Raw genomic sequence first — 18858 nt, forward strand, 5'->3', positions numbered from 1 at the left:
AAGCCATAGCAGAAATTCTCCCTATGTTTGCTTTCAGTTATTCTGAGAACGAGTGTATAAAACAGCAGAGTACAGAAAAAAAAAAAAAAAGCAACACACCCCAGAGCCGTTATACAGTAAGGTAAAAAGCAGCATTGAACCCACAAGAGTGGGAGAAAACAGGAGCCAGGCCCTCCTTTTTCTCTTCCTCCCTCTTCGTTGAAATGAACATTGAGTCATATTGTATCAGAAAGGATTTATCATAGAAATCAGAACTGGCTTAAGGTGTTAATATAGAAGAGCTTTAAATAGGAAAGTTTTCAACTTTAGTTTCAACATGGCAGACGTTAGGTTCCATGGAGAAAATACTTTTTATTTCCATTAACAAAGATTAGCATTTCTTGAATGGATTTAGCTTTCTAGTCCTTAAATTGGCATAAGAAAAGAAATCACTATTTAGGTTGAACATAGCAAATTTCAGGGCTACAGGAAGAACTGTTGAGAAAGCTTTGAGCACCTGGCCAGAGAGACTGAGATGGGAGTGGGTTTACAATGCATCATTCATTACTGCAGAGGTAGTACGTGACAAAAATCACTAGATCCCATCAATCTGCAGCCAAAACTTGTAATCACTTTGACTCCTATTTAGTAATATGGGATATGTAATTCTCTCTCTGATTTAATATAATATGGAATTGACTAACAGCACAGTCAGTTTCTTAACTGTTGCTGCTCACAATGAATGGCTCTTTAATGAGTGAATTTCTGAATCATAAACATGCATGCAGTCGTAGTGTTTCATCTAGTCTGTGTGCTGCAGCAGTCTCTTGCCATTCATTTCTCAATATTTTTCCATCTTACCTTTGGCTATAGTATGTATCTAATTCAGTTCATTCCTGTTAGTCAGATCAGATTCAGCAGATCTAGAATTGCAAAGAATTTATTGACATCCAATCCTTTTTAAAAAAAATCCTACTCAACATCCTCTTTTTACCAGGCCCTACTGCACACTGTATTGCAGATCTTTTGCACTGGATCTCAGAGTCCATTCTAATAAATCTAATCTGTCAGTCCCCTTACCTGAAAGCAAGACAGTACCTCATCATCCCAGACTGATGCCCACAACTTTCTTTAATAATCAAACCAATCCTCTTAACTCCGTAGTCTTGCAGAAGTCTAATATCCATACTCTAGGATACCATTTTAACCTGAACACTATCTACCCTTCTGTTCCTCAGACAGAATCCCCTTTGAACATGGTTCTCATTATTGATTCTGAGTCATTTGTATTATGACCTAGATTCTTCCAAGCTTAGCTTTCAACCTTCTGGACATGTCCCTAGTGACATCCCTGAAATCCCATCTTTGGAATATCACAATATCTCCTGTAATTATGAGACCTTATATACTTTCCTTTGAATCTTTGCTTCTTGAAATTTCCAATATGTGTCCAATCTAGCTTCCTTTGATAAATCAATGAGTCTAAACTGCATTCAGCATGTATGTTACTGAGCTTTTAGTGTAAAGGACTTGAAGGATGCCACACATTCTTTAGCTGATGAATGGGACATAAATCCATTTCTTACAGTTTTCCAAAAGAGTTATAGTCTTATGTTCCTATGTCCACATATACCCTACAAGTATATGTAAATATATATATATATATATATATATATATATATATATATATATATATACATACTGAAAAGTGTGTCCTTGTTTATTTGGTTGTCCAAATGAAAATGTTCTATTCCTTTCCAATGCTAAGTCAATGAATCTATAAAGATATATCAAAGGTAGGGGTAGGAGGTTGCAGGGGTCTCTGAGTGTATGTAAATCAGGGGGACATATATTTTTGCTTTGTAATTGCCCAAATATAGAAGGACACATTGTCCAACATACCCTCAAGGACTTGAAGATGTAGAAGGTATGAATGAAAGGAATTATTTTATCAAATTGCTTCACTATAGAAATACAGACCATGATGGGGTAAGATCCTAGGAGATCAGCTAGTTACATATATTATGAAGCAGGGGCCCAAAGAAAACAAGTGATTTGACAAAGGCAACATAGACATTTGAGTCTTAGAGTTTCCATAGTGTTTATCTGCATTCTTTTGTATTGTGTTTATTTAACACCAAAGCAACTAGCTCTAAGTAAAATTTTTGTGAGACTAGTTCTTTGATGTGATGGGCCAAAAAGCTATTTTTAACCAATTTGAATTGTCTTTTCAAAAATTAATACATGAAAATCCAGTTAATCAGGTTTGCATGAGGATATAGCCTCGAAAGTCACCTAAGTCTGGTCATTATTATTAGCAACTGACTCCTTTATAAACCACACCATTATTTTTCTTGTTCCTGAGCTTTAGGCCCATTTCATTGTCATGTTTGCTTGCTTACAGAAACCTAAGTAGGCACAATCCTCTCTCTCTTGTTCATATCTATTACTCATCCAAACTCTCCATCCCATATAGTGGTATGAGTAATCGATCTATTTTGAGGAAGCCTGAAATCTGATGGATTTCAAATATATACTTTATTCATGCTAGTGTTTCTTAGGTCCTGATGTTTCCATGTTGTCTTCTTGGATTGGTGTTTAGGTGTCCTTGTTTATTTCTTTTAGGCTGTTCAGTCAACTAGGTGGTATGATATAGCAGTCTTTCTCTTTTTTTTCCTCTCTCTCTCTCCTTTTTCTTTTCTTTTCTTTTATTTTCTTTTCTCCTTCTCCTTGTCCTTGTCCTTGTCCTTGACCTTGTCCTTCTCCTTCTTCTTCTTTGCAGTGGTGGGAATGGAACTCAGGATATCATGTATGCTAGGCAAGTGCTTTACTTTCTAGCTATATCCCCAGTCCCTGTCTCCTATTTGTTCAATACTCTCCTCATGCTTATCATTATTAGTTCTAAGCTTGATAAAAATCCTTTAAGAGAATGACTGTATAACTGTTTGTGATACAATGAAGATATAAGCGTATGTTTTCTAGATATGCAACTTGTATTAAACATTAGGTAAGAACATTGATGATCTTTCAGAAATCCAGTTTTTGGTATAAGATAGAAAAAAGCAGTCCAAGCAGAATATGCTTGGGAAATGCCAACAAAATGGAGTCAACTCAAGGTTGTGATAGTTACAACTACAGGTGATATTTGAAATCATTCAAGGCTTGCTTCTACAGTTCTCCCACCCCTTGTTATTCCCATCTATATGAAAATGTTTCATTATGGATCTGCTGTGCCATTTAAAAAGAATTGCCTCCTCAGTAAGTTAAAGCAGTCTGCAAGGTAATGAGAAGGTGTTTTTCCTATTACTCTACTGATAGCATAATTCCTGCCCTTGTGTCTCTGTCATAGTTCTTGCTTGCCTATATTCATCAAATCAAGCAGTGTCCTTTCTCATCTGTTTATTTCTACTTGTCATAAAATGCACTAAAAGGAGAATTTTAATTGGATACATACACATATAAGCAACTTCCCATGGGAGATTTTGGATGCTTTTTCTTTTGCTTCAGAATTGCTTTAGGAAGTAGACTTTGCATTTAATGTTTTGTTCCATTATTATTAGAATTCTGATGCTCAGGGCTCATATTTCTGTTAGCAAACTCCTGAATGAGCTAGCTGCTCCTGTGAACCTAGTCATATAATGAAATACAAAAACAATCAATGATATATTTGCTCCCAAACCACTTTATAGGCTGGATGGGATGACTAGATTTGTCTGTAAAGAAGTAGATGTTGTTGATTACACAATAAAGGTATATGTAGCATGCCTATCATTAAGTGACTGAACATAGTATTGGTGATAAGGCCTGATCTTTGTTGGTTCCCTACAGAAATACATGCCTGTGTGTTCTCATTTACTGTTTCTATTCCTTCTCTCCTAGGATTTTCTGATGTACCCTGAGGTCCATGTAACTACAAGGGCTCCTCTTTATCACCATAAGTGCCACTCTGACCCAAAACCACTCAGAGCTCAAAAAATCAAGGCAAAATGGATGCCACAGTGATAGATGATTTCCAACAAATTCTGCCTATTGAACAGCTGCGCTCTACTCATGCTAGCAATGATTATGTGGAACGGCCTCCAGCCCCCTGTAAACAGGCCCTCTCCAGTCCTTCCCTTATTGTGCAAACGCACAAATCTGATTGGTCCCTGGCTACCATGCCTACTGCTCTACCCCGCAGTCTCAGCCAGTGCCATCAATTGCAGCCCTTGCCTCAACATCTGAGCCAATCTAGCATTGCCAGCTCGATGTCCCACAGCACCACTGCCTCTGATCAAAGGCTCTTGGCCAGCATTACGCCCTCACCTTCAGGCCAGTCCATCATCCGAACCCAGCCTGGAGCAGGGGCCTATCCAAAGGCGGATGGTGCTCTGAAGGGAGGAGCTGAGCAATCTGTAGGGCATCATAGTGAGCACCTCTTCATCTGCGAGGAGTGTGGGCGCTGCAAGTGTGTCCCCTGCACAGCTGCTCGCCCTCTCCCCTCCTGCTGGCTGTGCAACCAGCGTTGCCTTTGCTCTGCTGAGAGCCTCCTCGATTATGGCACTTGCCTCTGCTGTGTCAAGGGCCTCTTCTACCACTGCTCCACTGATGATGAAGACAACTGCGCTGATGAACCCTGCTCCTGTGGGCCTAGCTCTTGCTTCGTCCGCTGGGCAGCCATGAGCCTCATCTCCCTCTTCCTACCCTGCCTGTGCTGCTACCTGCCTACCCGTGGATGCCTCCATCTGTGCCAGCAGGGCTATGATAGTCTTCGGAGACCAGGCTGCCGCTGTAAGAGGCACACCAACACTGTGTGCAGAAAAATCTCTTCTGGTAGTGCACCTTTCCCCAAGGCCCAGGAAAAGTCTGTATGACCTTCTTGCAAGATGGATCCAGAGCTTTCTCCTTCTATCCCCCATCAGTAAAGCATAGGCCTCATCTTTGGAGAGGAGAAGGAGTAATAAACTAGCCAAAGTTAGGGCTTCACCTCTTTTGTTCCTGCAGCATCAGGGGAATGGCAAAGTACATCCTGGTGCAGGATGCCTTGTTCTTTTCACAGTATCAGTCTCACTGCTCTTCAACCTTTTTACACCCTGCCAACTCAGCCCTTGTGGCTGTCATGGCAAATTCAGGTGATTCACAGGCATGAGGTTTGGACCACTGAGGACTGACAGAGCCAGCAACGTGGAGGTTTAGGGGCTCCCCAATGTAATGCCTCTCGATGCAGGCTCTGATTGTCACTCTGCTTTCCACAGTGCCTTTGGAAGCTTTCTTCTAAGATGGCTTTCACAAGTACATGTGGAACAGTGTTCAACCTTCCAGGGAATATGACCCCATCTCCCTATTTACTGCCCTTCTTTTCTCTAGTCCTCTCTATCTCCCTGTCTCCTCTTTTTTCCTTTCTCCTTCATTCTCAGCCTCTTTGCTTTTATTTTACTCCTTTCTCCTCCCCTTTTCCCTCTTTCAAACTAATCCTTTCTTTGCCTGTATTTTCACCATATTTAATCTACATCTCTCTGTCTCTGCCTATTCCTCCTTTCTCTTTCTAACATGTCCAAAAGTGCTGTTTTTCCATAGGTGTTTCCTTAGACGCCAAACTTTGCTATGCTATATATTTACTAATTTTTATTAAGGGACATGGATTACTGTAATGAACTGATCACTAGCAATAGTCTGTATCCCAATGTGTGTGCACTCACAACCATACTCACCTGTTTGTGAGCATATTAGGTTATCTTACATTTCCAGATTTAATTAATTGGAGTTTTTCTCCCTTTCCCAGTAATCAACTTATAGTGCTGACAGATACCATTAGCATGCTGAGTAGGATAGTAAATCAGGATGCTCATAACTTTGTATGTCTGACCCAAGTGCCAAAGGCAGACGTGCTTTATAGCTAAATGAACAAAGCAAAGGATATTACAGAGGTATGTTCTCTCTTAGAAGCTAACTGCCCTGAGACTGCATGGCTCAGGCCTTAATAATGGACATAAAAAGTCATAAAACTTTAGAGCTGGAAGGAATCTTAACTGTTAATGTAGTTCAATGCCCTTATTTTACAGATGGGAAAACTGAGGCCTGGAAATAGGAAGGGACTTGCCCAAGGCCACACACTGAATTGATAGCCAAATTAGGACTGGAATACTGGTCTTTTGACTTCTAGTTCAATATTTTCTCCCCTGCACCACAAATGAGTCATGTGACTTTTTCCTAGGACTCCATTAACAATGACAGAAAGCCATTCCCTTCCAATTACTTTTCAGGAACCATGCCAAGTTAGTATGGTGGTCTTTCTGCAGTGAATGGTGAGTAGTTAATTAACTATCAAGTGTTGAGGCTTCCCCCCTGTGGACATCACTTTTGGCTCTGTCACCTTGTAGAAGCTCAAGTGTGGAAAAGAAAAAGCTTAAAGAAGCCCTAACCAAGCTGTATCTTTGCCATTGCATCTACTCTTTGCTGTACACACTGTGCTCGCTCCTGGCTTTGTCTGCAATGGCAGCTGAGAACCTAGATTTCAGCAACTGAAAAACTGAGATGAAAGATGTATAATGCAGAGAAGTGACCTACAGAGAGCCTGTGCTGTGAACCCCTTTCAATGGGAAAAGGATGCAGTGATGATGGCAGGCTCCCAAAGACTACTGCTAAAAGACACAAGAATTAGTTTCCCTCTGTAAGTGAATCCAAAATTCATCAAGGTATTCAGAGATTGAGGGCACTTGCTTGAAATCAAGGTGCTCCAACTTCATTTAAGACTTCCAGACTCTAACTTTATATATCATCTCTTTTAAAGTGTGCATGGATGTGTTTTGCAGGGTGGAGAGGTGAGAAGTGTATAGTCATACACGGGAAAGGAGGGGACATCCATGTCCCTTTGTTGGACATATACTACAGAAATATGTGCCACTTAGTCCTTATTAGTTCAGAATTGTTCTGAAGCATAATGACATTTGGATTGCACACTGTCCTACACCTTCACTTACACCTCCTCTTCTAGAATTGCTTTGCTCTATTTTTGTATATATGAATATGTTATGATGATTATTAATAATGTTAATGATACTGCTGCAAATGGTGCCATATATAAGATTAGGCTTCTTGAAACATTTATAAATCTAAACCAATATCTATAACCCCTTTGTTTGCTTTATAGATTCTTTTGATTTTAAGTAACATTTTTGTCTTACAAGTCTGCCTGATTGTACTTCAAACTTATCTACCCCTAAAAGCTGTACCCAGTTCTCTGGGTCAAGCTGGACGGAGATGAGTAGCAACACACTTCTTTCTGCTTCTGCCTGAAATTTGCTTAGAGCTCAGATATCTAAGATGTTTCTGACACTAGTGCATTGTTCTGGAGCTAAAGTTATTCTATGGATGTTTGCTTATCAGTTTCAGGGCCCAAAATAACACAAGTCCCTTCTTGATAGCTCCTTGATATCCCAACCCTGCAGTCCTTACTCAGGCAAATTGTGCACTGCCAGAGGGGCCCTGGGCTCTGCCATATACCCAGAAAAGCCCTTCTCAGTGTATTTCTAAATGGCCTTACACTTGGTGGAAGAAACTGAAGGGTTACTCAAATGCAGTTGCAGTCTTCAATCTGCTGCTGAGTCAGGGCTTTCACTTGTGTCCAAGTTGGCCTGATATGGACTGCATCTGAATTACGTATAGATCGGTCCTGTTGGGGTATGCGCATGGACGTATGAGTGAGTGTGCATATGTATCCCTTCTGTGATTTCATATATATATATATATATATATATATATATATATACACACACACATATATATACATATATATATATACACACATATATATGTAAATATATATTCACACATCTCTATATATTTTAATGTATTGCACATGTATATTTAAAATATATACAAAAGAACTCTAAATCCTGCAGAGTGTCTCTGTTTTCATTATTTTTCTACTTTGTGTCATGCACTGTATAAACAGGAATATTTAGAAGGTGTTTCCTGCTTGGCATTTTTTTGCAACTAAGTCATCTGTTACCCCCTAAACCCTACTGCTTTCCACATATAGGTCCCTGGATACATTTCATATGGCAATAGCCAAGTGTTTTCCTTTGGTTCCAGCCCATCACAATAGCCATAATATACTGAACACTTAGTGCTTACTGTGTGTTAAGCACTACTTTTAGCATATTACCTAAATTATTGCATTCAATCCTCACAATAACTCTACACATAGGCACTATTCCATTCACGACTTTTCTGATGACAAACTGAAGCACAGAGAGGTTAAGTGACTTGCCTAAGGCAACAACCATAAGTGGTAGAGGTAAGATTTGAGCCTAGGCTGTCTAATTCCAAAGTCTATGCTCCATAGTCATGTGTAGAAATCTGGAACACAGCTGAAGCCATGCTGAAGTAACAAACCTCAAATGGTGAATAATCCTTTCCCTAACTCTACCTGCAGCCTAGGAGTTGGAATAAATGTGTTCCTATGTTAGGAATTAAGCAACAGCTACAGACATATATTAGTTGCTTTGCTTCCCAAGATGGTGGCATTACAAACTTCTTAGAGTGAAATTACTGCTTTATTCCAGAGTTCCTTATTTTCAGATGTGTTAGCTAGGTTTCTTAGAAAATAGAGCTTGACACAAAAGCTTATGTGCAAGGCAGGAGTGAGGAAAAGAGTAGTGAGTTAAGGAAGGAAGGAGAGCAAACATCAAAGTAGAATGTCACTGAATTGGCTACAGTCTGTTTTATAGCAAGCCAACTTCTCCAATCTCTTATGAGAGGGCATATGAAACTACTACATCTCTGATTGTTGCATCTTTAATCATATTCTTCTAAAGTGAGTTAGAGACAACCCACCATCTTTAAAGTCCATAGGGTTATTTTGTGGTGATAGAAATGTTCTCTGACTTGCTTTGAAGGAGTTTTTCCTACATGAAAATGAATTCCCTAGTTCAATTAAAGAAGTCACAAAGTCTCATTAGTCTTCTTCATAGGAAAGGTAGTTTATCTTATTAACTCTTCAAATAACATACACATGAGTGTACATATGTTCATTTAGGCTCAATTGTCATAACAGTGGGGAAGCTGGTCAATAAATTTAGGAAAAATCAGTTAAACAAGTATTTTGAAGCATTAAAATAAAGAAATCAATTGATTGACCAGGAAGTTAGTCATCTTTCCATCACTATAACAAAATATCCAAGATGATAAACTCAAAATGAGGAAATATATTTTGGATTACAGTTTCAGAGGTTTCAGTCCATAGTCAGTTGGCTTATTGCTTTCGGGCCAATTGCAAGGCACTGTGTCATAGTAGGAGAAGGTTACTTTCTTCATGGTGACCAGAAAACAAAGAGAGGAAAGGCCCATGCTCCCCAAATCCCTTTTATGGGCTTACCCCAGTGACTAACTTCTTCCCAATAGGCCCCACCTCTTAAAGATTCCAGGGCTGGGTATGTAGCTCAATGATGAAGCTTTTGTGTAGCATTCACAAGGCCCTAGGTTTGATCCCCAGCAGTACACGCACACAAGGTTTCACCATCTCCCAGGAGTCCAATAGTACCACAGCCTAGCAACCAAGCCTTTAATGCATGGACCTTTGGGGACATTTATACAAACCTTAGCAAATGGCTTTTAAAAATATTTCAGCCAATAATTATGACATCATAGATACATTCTGAGAGTTATACTTCCTTTTATTCTTATACAAAATACTTCCTTGTGTCCTATAGACCATTCTTACATAAAGTCAAAGAATTTAGTTGATAGAAATATGCCATCAATTTGTTTTCATATTTGTGGTTAAGGTCATATAAATACTGAATGTATTCCACTGACAAAATTCATGGTTTTTTTCAGAGAGAGAAGAGAGAGAGAGAGAGAGAGAGAGAGAGAGAGAGAGAGAGAGAGAGAGAGAATTTTTAAATATTTATTATTTTAGTTTTGGGTAGACACAACATCTTTGTTTGTATGTGGTGCTGAGGATCCAACCCAGGCTGCACGCATGCCAGGTGAGCGTGCTACCACTTGAGCCACATCCCCAGCCCTAATTCATGTTTTTTTTTATGCAGGAAAAGATAAGTGTGAGAGAATTCTGAAAATTTTGTGAGGAAATAATGAATAGGTTGCTTATTGCTAAAATGATATAGCAAAACTTTTCCAATGACATCCACTTTAGTAAACCCAATGGTTGCTTCCAAGTCCTCATCATATCTGACACATTGGGAATATTTGACAGTGTTGTTCACTCTGTCCTACTAAAAGCACTTTCATAACTTTGACTTCAGAGTACTACATTCTGCTGATTTTCCTCTTACTTCACTGACGACTGCTCCTTCCCTGTTCCTTTGCTGGACCCACTTATATCTCTCACCTTTTCTTATCCCATGGATTGGTCCCTGGACATCTGATATTTGAGTACCAATCATGTGATAACTCTCCAAATTATTTCTCCATCTTTGACTACTCCCTTGAACTCCCCACTTATGCACTCAACTGCCAATTTCACTTCTCTACTCCAATATGTAGTAGAGATGTCAAACATAATGCAGTCAAATTAAGCTTCAGATCATTTCCACTTCAAATTTGAAATGTTATAGCCTTTTTTGTCTCCAGATTTCTAGTTGCTCAGATAAAAAATTTTGCAGTAATTCACTAGACTTTTTTTATTTATGAATGTAATCAAAATTCTCAACCTTCTCTGAAGATTTAGACTGTATCACATGTGGTCATTAGTATTACAGGTGGTTATTAGTATAACTTTTGAATTTGTGGCCTAAGGTTTGATAAAGTTTTAAGATTGAAATCCTTGATCCCTATATCCTAATCTAAGCCTGTATTCCTATCTTGACCCTAAACATTATCATAATATTACCAGTTGCTTTCACAGACCAGGATGCTTTATTTCTCTCAAAGACCAGGATAGACAAGGGAGGGCATATTGGGAATGACACTGCTTTTTGTTAGGGATCTTGTTGTCATTATAATTGAAATTATATATGTCTGCTTTTAGATGTATTTTTTGGCTAGTCTCCTGGAAAAGAAGAGAATCCAAAAGTTATCATTCTTCAACTAATCAGGAAATGCTTTTGTGTATACCAGAAAATGGTCATGTCTCTGGTGGTAAAAGATAAGGATCTGGAAGCCCCCAAATATTTTAAAAACTGACTATCCATTTTATTGCATGTTACTAAGGAAGAAAAAACATACATGGTCACACGGGCAAATACTCTAGCTTTATTAATATAGAGCTGTAACATAAGCCACCTGTATGTTTTCCTGCTGTGATGAAGTTGAGGTGAAGTGTATGTGAACCCTTAAGAGACATTTTGTACCCATGTCCTAAGGCTTAAATATATAGAATGATTTCCTTGGCCCTTTTCCACTGGGTTCATCTTTGAATTCTTTCCTTTAAAATCTTACCACTCTGATGACACTAAAACAAAAGAAGCCAAGGAAAGGAACATTCATTGTTCTAATACCAGAGTTTAGTTGGCTTAAATAATTTAACTGTGAATTTTTTAAATGGTCCTCTTTCAATGGAGGTGAAAGCTTCTTCCAAGGAAAAAGCCCCAGGTCCATCTTAATGCATCAACCATATTGATGGTTGATGGAAGTAGTAGGAAGTAATACTATCTTTGAATCCAGGCAGGAAAAAAAAAAGGTCAAGAAAATAGAACATGTGAAAAAAAGCTCAGTTTGCTTCTTTCATCTAAAACATATTTTACTAATTCCTTAACTCAGTGGTACCCTTGAACTCTTTTTGTCCTTCATTTATGTCAGCACTCTTATTTTTCAAACTCCTACAGCATTCCAGCTGGAATGATTGTGTGTGTATGTGAGAGAGAAAGGGGAAACGAGAGGGAGAGAGAAAGGGAGGGAGATATGGAAACTTGAGCTCTCTCCTATCAAACTCCCTTCCAGGACATGCTTCATAGTACTTGAATCTTATACTAAATGACAAGGTTTTTCTCCTTCAGTAAGAAATACCAGACTGGAACTGTGGTTTTCCCTAGATTGATTTCTTCTGAGTCAGTGTGGTGTTATGGAAATCACAGTATCCTGAGACCAATTAAATCAGAATCTTTGGATGTGGAGCTGAGGAATGTATTTTTTAAGGCTCCCAGGTGATTATAATATGCAAACAGATTTGAGAAAGCCCAATCAACTCATTCTATAAATGCAGATAGGCCCAGAGAGAGGAAGTGACTTATTCATAACCAAATGGTATGTTAGTGACTAAGGAGTATAAGAATCTAGGTCTGTGGACACCTAGGTCAGAGTTCTTATCTTGATACTATGCTGCTTCTTTCTCTACCCCATGCTTTGTCTGGATTTCTGCTTTCCTTGTCTGTAAAATGAACATAATAAAGCCTAGAGTTTTTTTTTAATCATTGAAGCAGAAGCATGTTTTATTTTTCAATTGCAAGAAATATTATACTTGAAGGAATTAATAGGTAACACATATGTGAAGCTGAGTCTCTAACATATTAAGAGGGTTTATTGTATATTGATAAGTTGTAGTTGTACGTAGTTATTGAGTAATGATTTTTAACACAATGTGACATGATCAAAGCAAGCCACAAACTCAAATATGATATTTTCTGTCTGAAAACATTAGAGCTCCATCCTTCCAGTGACATTGAAATGTACAGTATATTACCTATACTCACTATGATTTAGAACAGATGATCATTTGAGTGACATGTCTACTTGATAACATGTATCAGGATTGAATCACTGCTTCAGCTGTATGTGTCTTTAAATTGAATTTGGTCTCAGTGACAATTAAAATTTTAAGTTGAGGACAAGATCATATTTTTCTTTCCTTTGCTGGGATATGGATCAAGAGAAATATAAAAGCAATGGGATATCTGTATTACTGTTATCAGTTTAGGGTTGAATCCAGGATTTCTTTTTTTCATTTTTTTTTAGATTTTTTAATTACTTATATTTCTTTTATTTATTTATTTCTTACATACATGACAATAGTGGAATGCATTACATTCATGATTATCCATTCACAGCAAAATTTTTCATAACTCTGTATATAAAGTATGTTCACACCAAATGATGCCATTATACATGAGCTCTCCTTTTTTTGCATTACAATTTTAATATACCACAATTTATCATATCACTGTTTGTATATAAGGTCAGAATGCATTTTGATACATCATATATAAATGGAGTATAACTTCTCATTCTTCTTATTTTACATGATGTAGAATTACACCAGTCATGTAATCATATGCATATAGGCTCATAATGTCCATTCATTCTAATATTCTGCCCATTCCCATACTCCCCCCCTCCCTTTACTCCCCCTGTATAACACAAAATACCTCTATTCTTCCCTAACCACACCCAACAATTATTGTATAAAATGAGCGGTGGGATAGCTGGGTCAAATGGTGGTTCCATCACAAGTTTTCTAAGGACTCTCCATACTGCTTTCCATATTTGCACCAATTTGCAGTCCCACCAAAAATGTATGAGTGTACCTTTTCCCCTACACCCTCACCAACATTTATTGTTGCTTCTGTTCTTCATAATTGTCATTCTGACTGGAGTGAGATGTAATCTTAGTTTTGATTTGTATTTCTCTAATTACTAGGAAAATGTTTAAATTTATATATAACTCAAATGAATACAACTGACATAATCTAGAATAAAGTAGGTACATGGATTATGCTGAAAGCAAAGACACTTTCAAGTCAGAACTGATCATTTGAAACAAAGTTATTTGTTGGCAAAATTTCCTTATGTTAGTATAGACTACATGCTATTTGATAAAAGATAGCAAAAGGAGTTAAATTTTTTTTCAGTGCAATGTTAATTGGATAATTGAAGTTAATAATTCATTCTCTCTCTCTCTCTCTCTCTCTCTCTCTCTCTCTCTCTCTCTCTCTCACTTCTGGGGAGATTGGTTCTAGGACCCTCAGATACCAAAATGGACTCTAAAGTCCTTTATATAAAATGGGGAAGGAACTGAGAAACTAATGTGACTCCATTTTTGAGAAACCAGCTTCTACCTCAAGACCTGTCCTAAGGAAGGGCGCTTGACCCTTGTCCTTGGAAAAACCCACAGAGCACTCCTAAGCATATACCCACCCTGCTGAGTTGTTTGTCTGTAAATAACAGGAGAGATCTGTGGCGCCAGGTGTCCCTGACTCAGGCTACATGAGGACCCATAGCAGCCCCCTAATGACCTCCAATCAGCATGAGACAGGGAAAATACCTGGGATGCCAGATGACCCCCCAGTAGTTTATGGTGGTTGATAACGTGTTGGGAAACCATGTAGTTTAGAACGTACACCCCGTACACCCCGTGCACCCCTCGTGGTTCAAACCAATCAGTTCAAAGCAATCCCCCTCTTGTACTAATGAATCACCCCTACCCAACTTGTTCCCGCCAGTGAATGTGCTAATCAATGTTTGATTGCAGTCATTGTTTGATTTTTCCACGGTATGGAATGATTTGCTGTGTGATGTTGTGACACATAGAGTATCCCCCCGAAAACCTATAAAATCTCACTAAACAAAGGACCAGAGAGCTGGGGATGTGGCTCAAGCGATAACACACTTGCCTGGCAGGCTAGGGGCTCTGGGTTTGTTTCTCAGCACCACATAAAAATAAAGATGTTGTGTCCACCGAAAACTAAAAAATAAATATTAAAAAAATTCTCTCTCTCTCTCTCTCTTAAAAAAAAAAAAAGGTCCCACTCCCTGGGACCCCTGCATCAGGAATGGTTGTGAGTCCAGGCTGGAGTTTGCAATAAAGACTCTTGTGTGATTGCATCGGATTCTGCTCCTGGAGGTCAATTGGGGTCCCATGAATCTGGCATTACAGAACATCCACTAAAATACTTCAAATAATCTCTAGATTACTTATAATACCAATATAAAACAAATGTTATCTAAGTAGTTCTTACCGCATCATTTGGGAGAAAATAACAACAAAATAAGCTTGTACATGTAAAGTACAGAAACATTCGTTTTTTCAAATATTTTCCATCCGTGGTTGGTTGAGTCCATGGATGTGGAACCTCTGGGTATGGAGGACCAACTGCTTTCAGAGAAAAATCCTGAAGCTTATAGGGTTTTCTGATGCCAGGCAATGGGGAAATGAGAGAGACTATTTAGCAATCAAGGTAATTTAGCTCATGGTAATTGGCATAGGCATAGTTGTGATGGGCATTCCAGTTATTTAAACTGAGATATTCTTGATCAGGTTGAACAGGCTGTGAGTGGAAAATCTCTTTACCCAAGAAATGAGGTGGAGAGAGTCTTTGGAGAATAGCCTCACTGAACTGGTAGGTGAGCTTTCTTCGGATTTTGGTGATTTCCCCAGTTCTTCCGTAATTCCTCAGAGCTCTGGCCATTTTCTGGTAAGTCATGGTCTTCCAATTGCCTTTTTTCCCCCCCAAAGTTCAGCAAGTTTTTCTTTGTTTTTGGATACAAACTGAAAGATGCCTTTGGTTTTATCTACCCACTGAATACAAGAGGCCATCTCAGGATCGCACAGGGACTCTTGAAGGTATTCAAACAGCCTGAGCTTCTTTCTGCCTTTCACTCCCTTTTGCTGGAAGACAGCAGGTTCTGCCAACTGATTTTCAGTTATATTCTGCAGAGGTTGATGAATATTACCTTCATGATAGAAGTCTGCAGCACTGTTTATCATAGTTCTCCAATTATAGACTGGTTCCTCTGTAGGATACACTCCATACCATCTGGAATTTCCTCTGATGTGAGGACAATGGTTAATGAAAGTCAGGTAATTTTTGTAATCTGGGAAGTATTGAAGATGTCCCATTGTATGATGCCTTAGTACTTTGATAGCATCTTCAAAGGCTTGACCTAGCTTGTCTTGTTCAACAGAAGTCATGGCTTCATTAATTAAGTGGCGATTCTGGGTATACGAGTCCAAGGTAGCATTCAATTGCACAAGGTAAAAGTCACCTTTCTCTCTTCTGAAACCAAGCGTGCAGCTGAATCCAGGATTTCTATGGGGCTTATAGATCCCATTCAGGAGGCCAGTATGGGTTGGGAAAGGGTAAAAAGAAGGGCAGTAAAGCCAGAAAGGAGGGAAGGGGATTTTGCCTTTGCTGATCTGAAGAAGTAGATTATTTAGGGATCTAGTACTCCCAGAATAATCTGTGACTACAAGGAACACAATTCCCAAACTTCAGGGCCCCAGAAAAAATTATCCATATACATTCCTGTACTATCTATACTGGATATTGGGAATTTCTAGACAGGGCCACTTTTATTCCCCTAGGAGTCATACATCTGGCTAGTTGTTTGATAAATATGGAATTCTGTAGCACTTATAAAATGGGTTTCTTGTAATTTCCTTTTTTAAAAATATAATACACATTCCTAATTCTTTCATTTTTGCCAATGATTTTAAAGTGTTTATTTGAAAGTTATTTTTAAATACAAAAAATATTTAACAAAGCACTCTTTTATTCCCTTCTTGATTCATGCTAATAAATTTCAAAGGTCATGATTAAAGTAGGTAATTCTATGTCACATTACAAGTGAGTTTTTAAAAAACTATTTATTCAATATATCCTCATTTCATCTTGTAATGCCTCCTTTTTAAAGGGGAAACAGAAAGACAAGGAATTAGTGAAAATCAAGAGGCTTCAAATATAGTGGTAGATACTTATAATCCAGATGTGTCTCAGGCAGGAGTATTTTTTCAGGTAATTAAGAGGCAATGACCTATGCTCAAGAAATAGAATTGTTAAAGGCTAAATTTGAGGGATCTATGATTTCCTAGAAAATATGACACCAAAGCTCCTTGCTAATAGTTATATTTCCAAAGAAATACTTGTACTTTTCCTGATAATAATTAAAACAAGAGCCTAGTGATGAACTGCATGAAATACTAGGTAGATATAATAAGAAATCAGACTAACTTTGTACTTATGAAAGAAGGGTGAAATTTTATTGTAGTGTTAGGCATAGTTGTTAATAGTAGGAGAAACTGAAATCTCATTCAAGAAGACTTCATGTAAACAGAATTGATACTAACACCGAGAAGAGAATAAATAAGAGGCTAGAGAATACCTGAAGCACAGAAACAACACTGAATTTATAATCAGAAGATATATATGATAGCATGCAAGGCAGTGTGAGATGGGAGGAGATTGGGAAAAGTCAGCCTTGATGAGTTTCATTCAGAAGACTATAACTGGCTCTACCCTATTCTAGGACACCTTTGGCAAGTTACTTAGTTTTTCTGTTTTTTTTTTTTTTTTTTTTTTTTGTCCCTGAGGAACCAGGACTCTAAAGATTCTGTGATCTCATCTACTGAAATCTACTTTTTAGAATAAAAATGGCTATTTGAGTAGGGTCAAAATATATCCCAATTTACCCAGGACCATCTCAGTTAATAGTCTTATCCCAGAATATTTATTAATAGTGCTCCTTCTACTTAGTAGAACTTATCTTGGCAGAACTAGCATATGATATATAATATTATGTTTGTAAGTAACCTTGATAAAAATCATATGTAAAACAAAGATCTAGATGGCTTCTCTGGCTATCCTCAACCACCATCAGAAATTGACTGTCAATTCTTTTATCATTCATCACCCTCCTCAAGGTCTGATTTTTCTTATTATCCAGGGTACCTTCCCTGGTCTATCACAACACCACCCTTGACATTCTCTCCCCCTAGTATACTTGTCTGAAAAAATCTGGACCTTACAGGCCTGGGGATATAACTCAGTTGGTAGAGTGTTTGCTCTGCATGCACAAGGCCATGGGTTCAATCCCCACCACCATACACAAAAAATCTGAACCTTAGTTAAATACAATCACTTATTCTTCATTTTCATCTGAACAGGTGAATGTGACTGGAGAAAAACATGAATTTCAAGTATGCTCTTAGTACAACCAGCCATTTCTACTCTATTTCCTGTCTTCAGGTTATTTTCAAGTAAACTCTTCACAATGACTTTTTCATACTTCTCTCTTATCACAACTCCAAAACATCCAAATCCTTTATATCTCCACTCCTAGTCTATGACCTTGCCACATATCATGGAGACAAAAGAAGCATTTTACATTGAAGGCCCTCCAACTAGGCTTTTGAACCACCTCTCCACAAAAATAGCTCCTATCAACTTTACCAATGATTCTACTTTGATAAATACAATGGTCAGTTCTCAGTCTTCACCTTACTCAACTTATCAGCAGCATTTGTCTCAGTTGAGCATGTCCCATATTTCAATGTAATTTGTCCAAAAAAGCCTAGTGCATCTACACCAATGCTTATAGCAGCTCAATTCACAACAGCAAAGATGTGAAACCAACCTGTGCCCTTCAACAGATAAATGGATAAATAAAATGTGGTGAATATACACAATGTAATATTACTCATCCATAAAGAAGAATGAAATTATGGCATTTGCCAGTAAATGGGTGGAACTCGAGATTATCATGCTAAGTGAAATAAACCAGTCCCAAACAACCAAAGGCTGAATGCTCTCTCTGATATGTGGATGCTAACACACAATAACGGGGAGTGAAGAATAAAAGTTCATTGGATTAGACAAAGAGGAATGAAGGGAGTGGGAGTGGGAGTGGGAGGAGGAAAGACAGTAGAATGCACTGGACATAACTTCCCTATGTTCATATATGAATACACCACAGTGAAACTCCACATCATGTACAACCACAAGAATGGGATCCTAATTAGAATAAGTTATACTCCATGTAGGCATGATATGTCAAAATACACTCTACTCTCATGTATATATATATAAAAAGAATAAATTTTGAAAAAGAACCTCCCTGCCCCCCCCCCAAAAAAAGCCCAGCAGAGCCTGATACAAGGATTTGCATGTAGTTAGCTTATTTGGAAGAGGTAGTTCAGGAAACAGAAAAATAAGGCTGAAAAAAGTA

The 18858-nt window shown here is 38.2% G+C and overlaps 2 protein-coding genes across 3 annotated transcripts in view; one reads left to right on the forward strand and one right to left on the reverse strand.

Annotated features, from left to right (window-relative positions):
- Positions 1-7657, forward strand: part of Spry3 (sprouty RTK signaling antagonist 3) — a 119160-nt gene extending 111503 nt beyond the window's left edge. For both annotated transcript variants that reach the window (XM_077793847.1, XM_026415070.2), the window contains exon 3: positions 3859-7657. In XM_077793847.1, the coding sequence (XP_077649973.1) occupies positions 3966-4832 (867 nt within the window). In that variant the 5' untranslated portion in view covers positions 3859-3965 and the 3' untranslated portion in view covers positions 4833-7657. The remainder of the gene's footprint in view (positions 1-3858) is intronic.
- Positions 7658-15080: 7423 nt separating this feature from the next.
- Positions 15081-15826, reverse strand: LOC113201366 (transcription factor Spi-C-like). Its single transcript, XM_077793558.1, is given in 2 exon segments — positions 15081-15361; positions 15364-15826. Coding segments are annotated over 2 exon segments (744 nt in total).
- Between the last annotated feature and the right edge of the window lie 3032 nt (positions 15827-18858).

The sequence above is a fragment of the Urocitellus parryii genome, chromosome X (assembly GCF_045843805.1).
Source record: "Urocitellus parryii isolate mUroPar1 chromosome X, mUroPar1.hap1, whole genome shotgun sequence".
Lineage (NCBI taxonomy): Eukaryota > Metazoa > Chordata > Mammalia > Rodentia > Sciuridae > Urocitellus > Urocitellus parryii.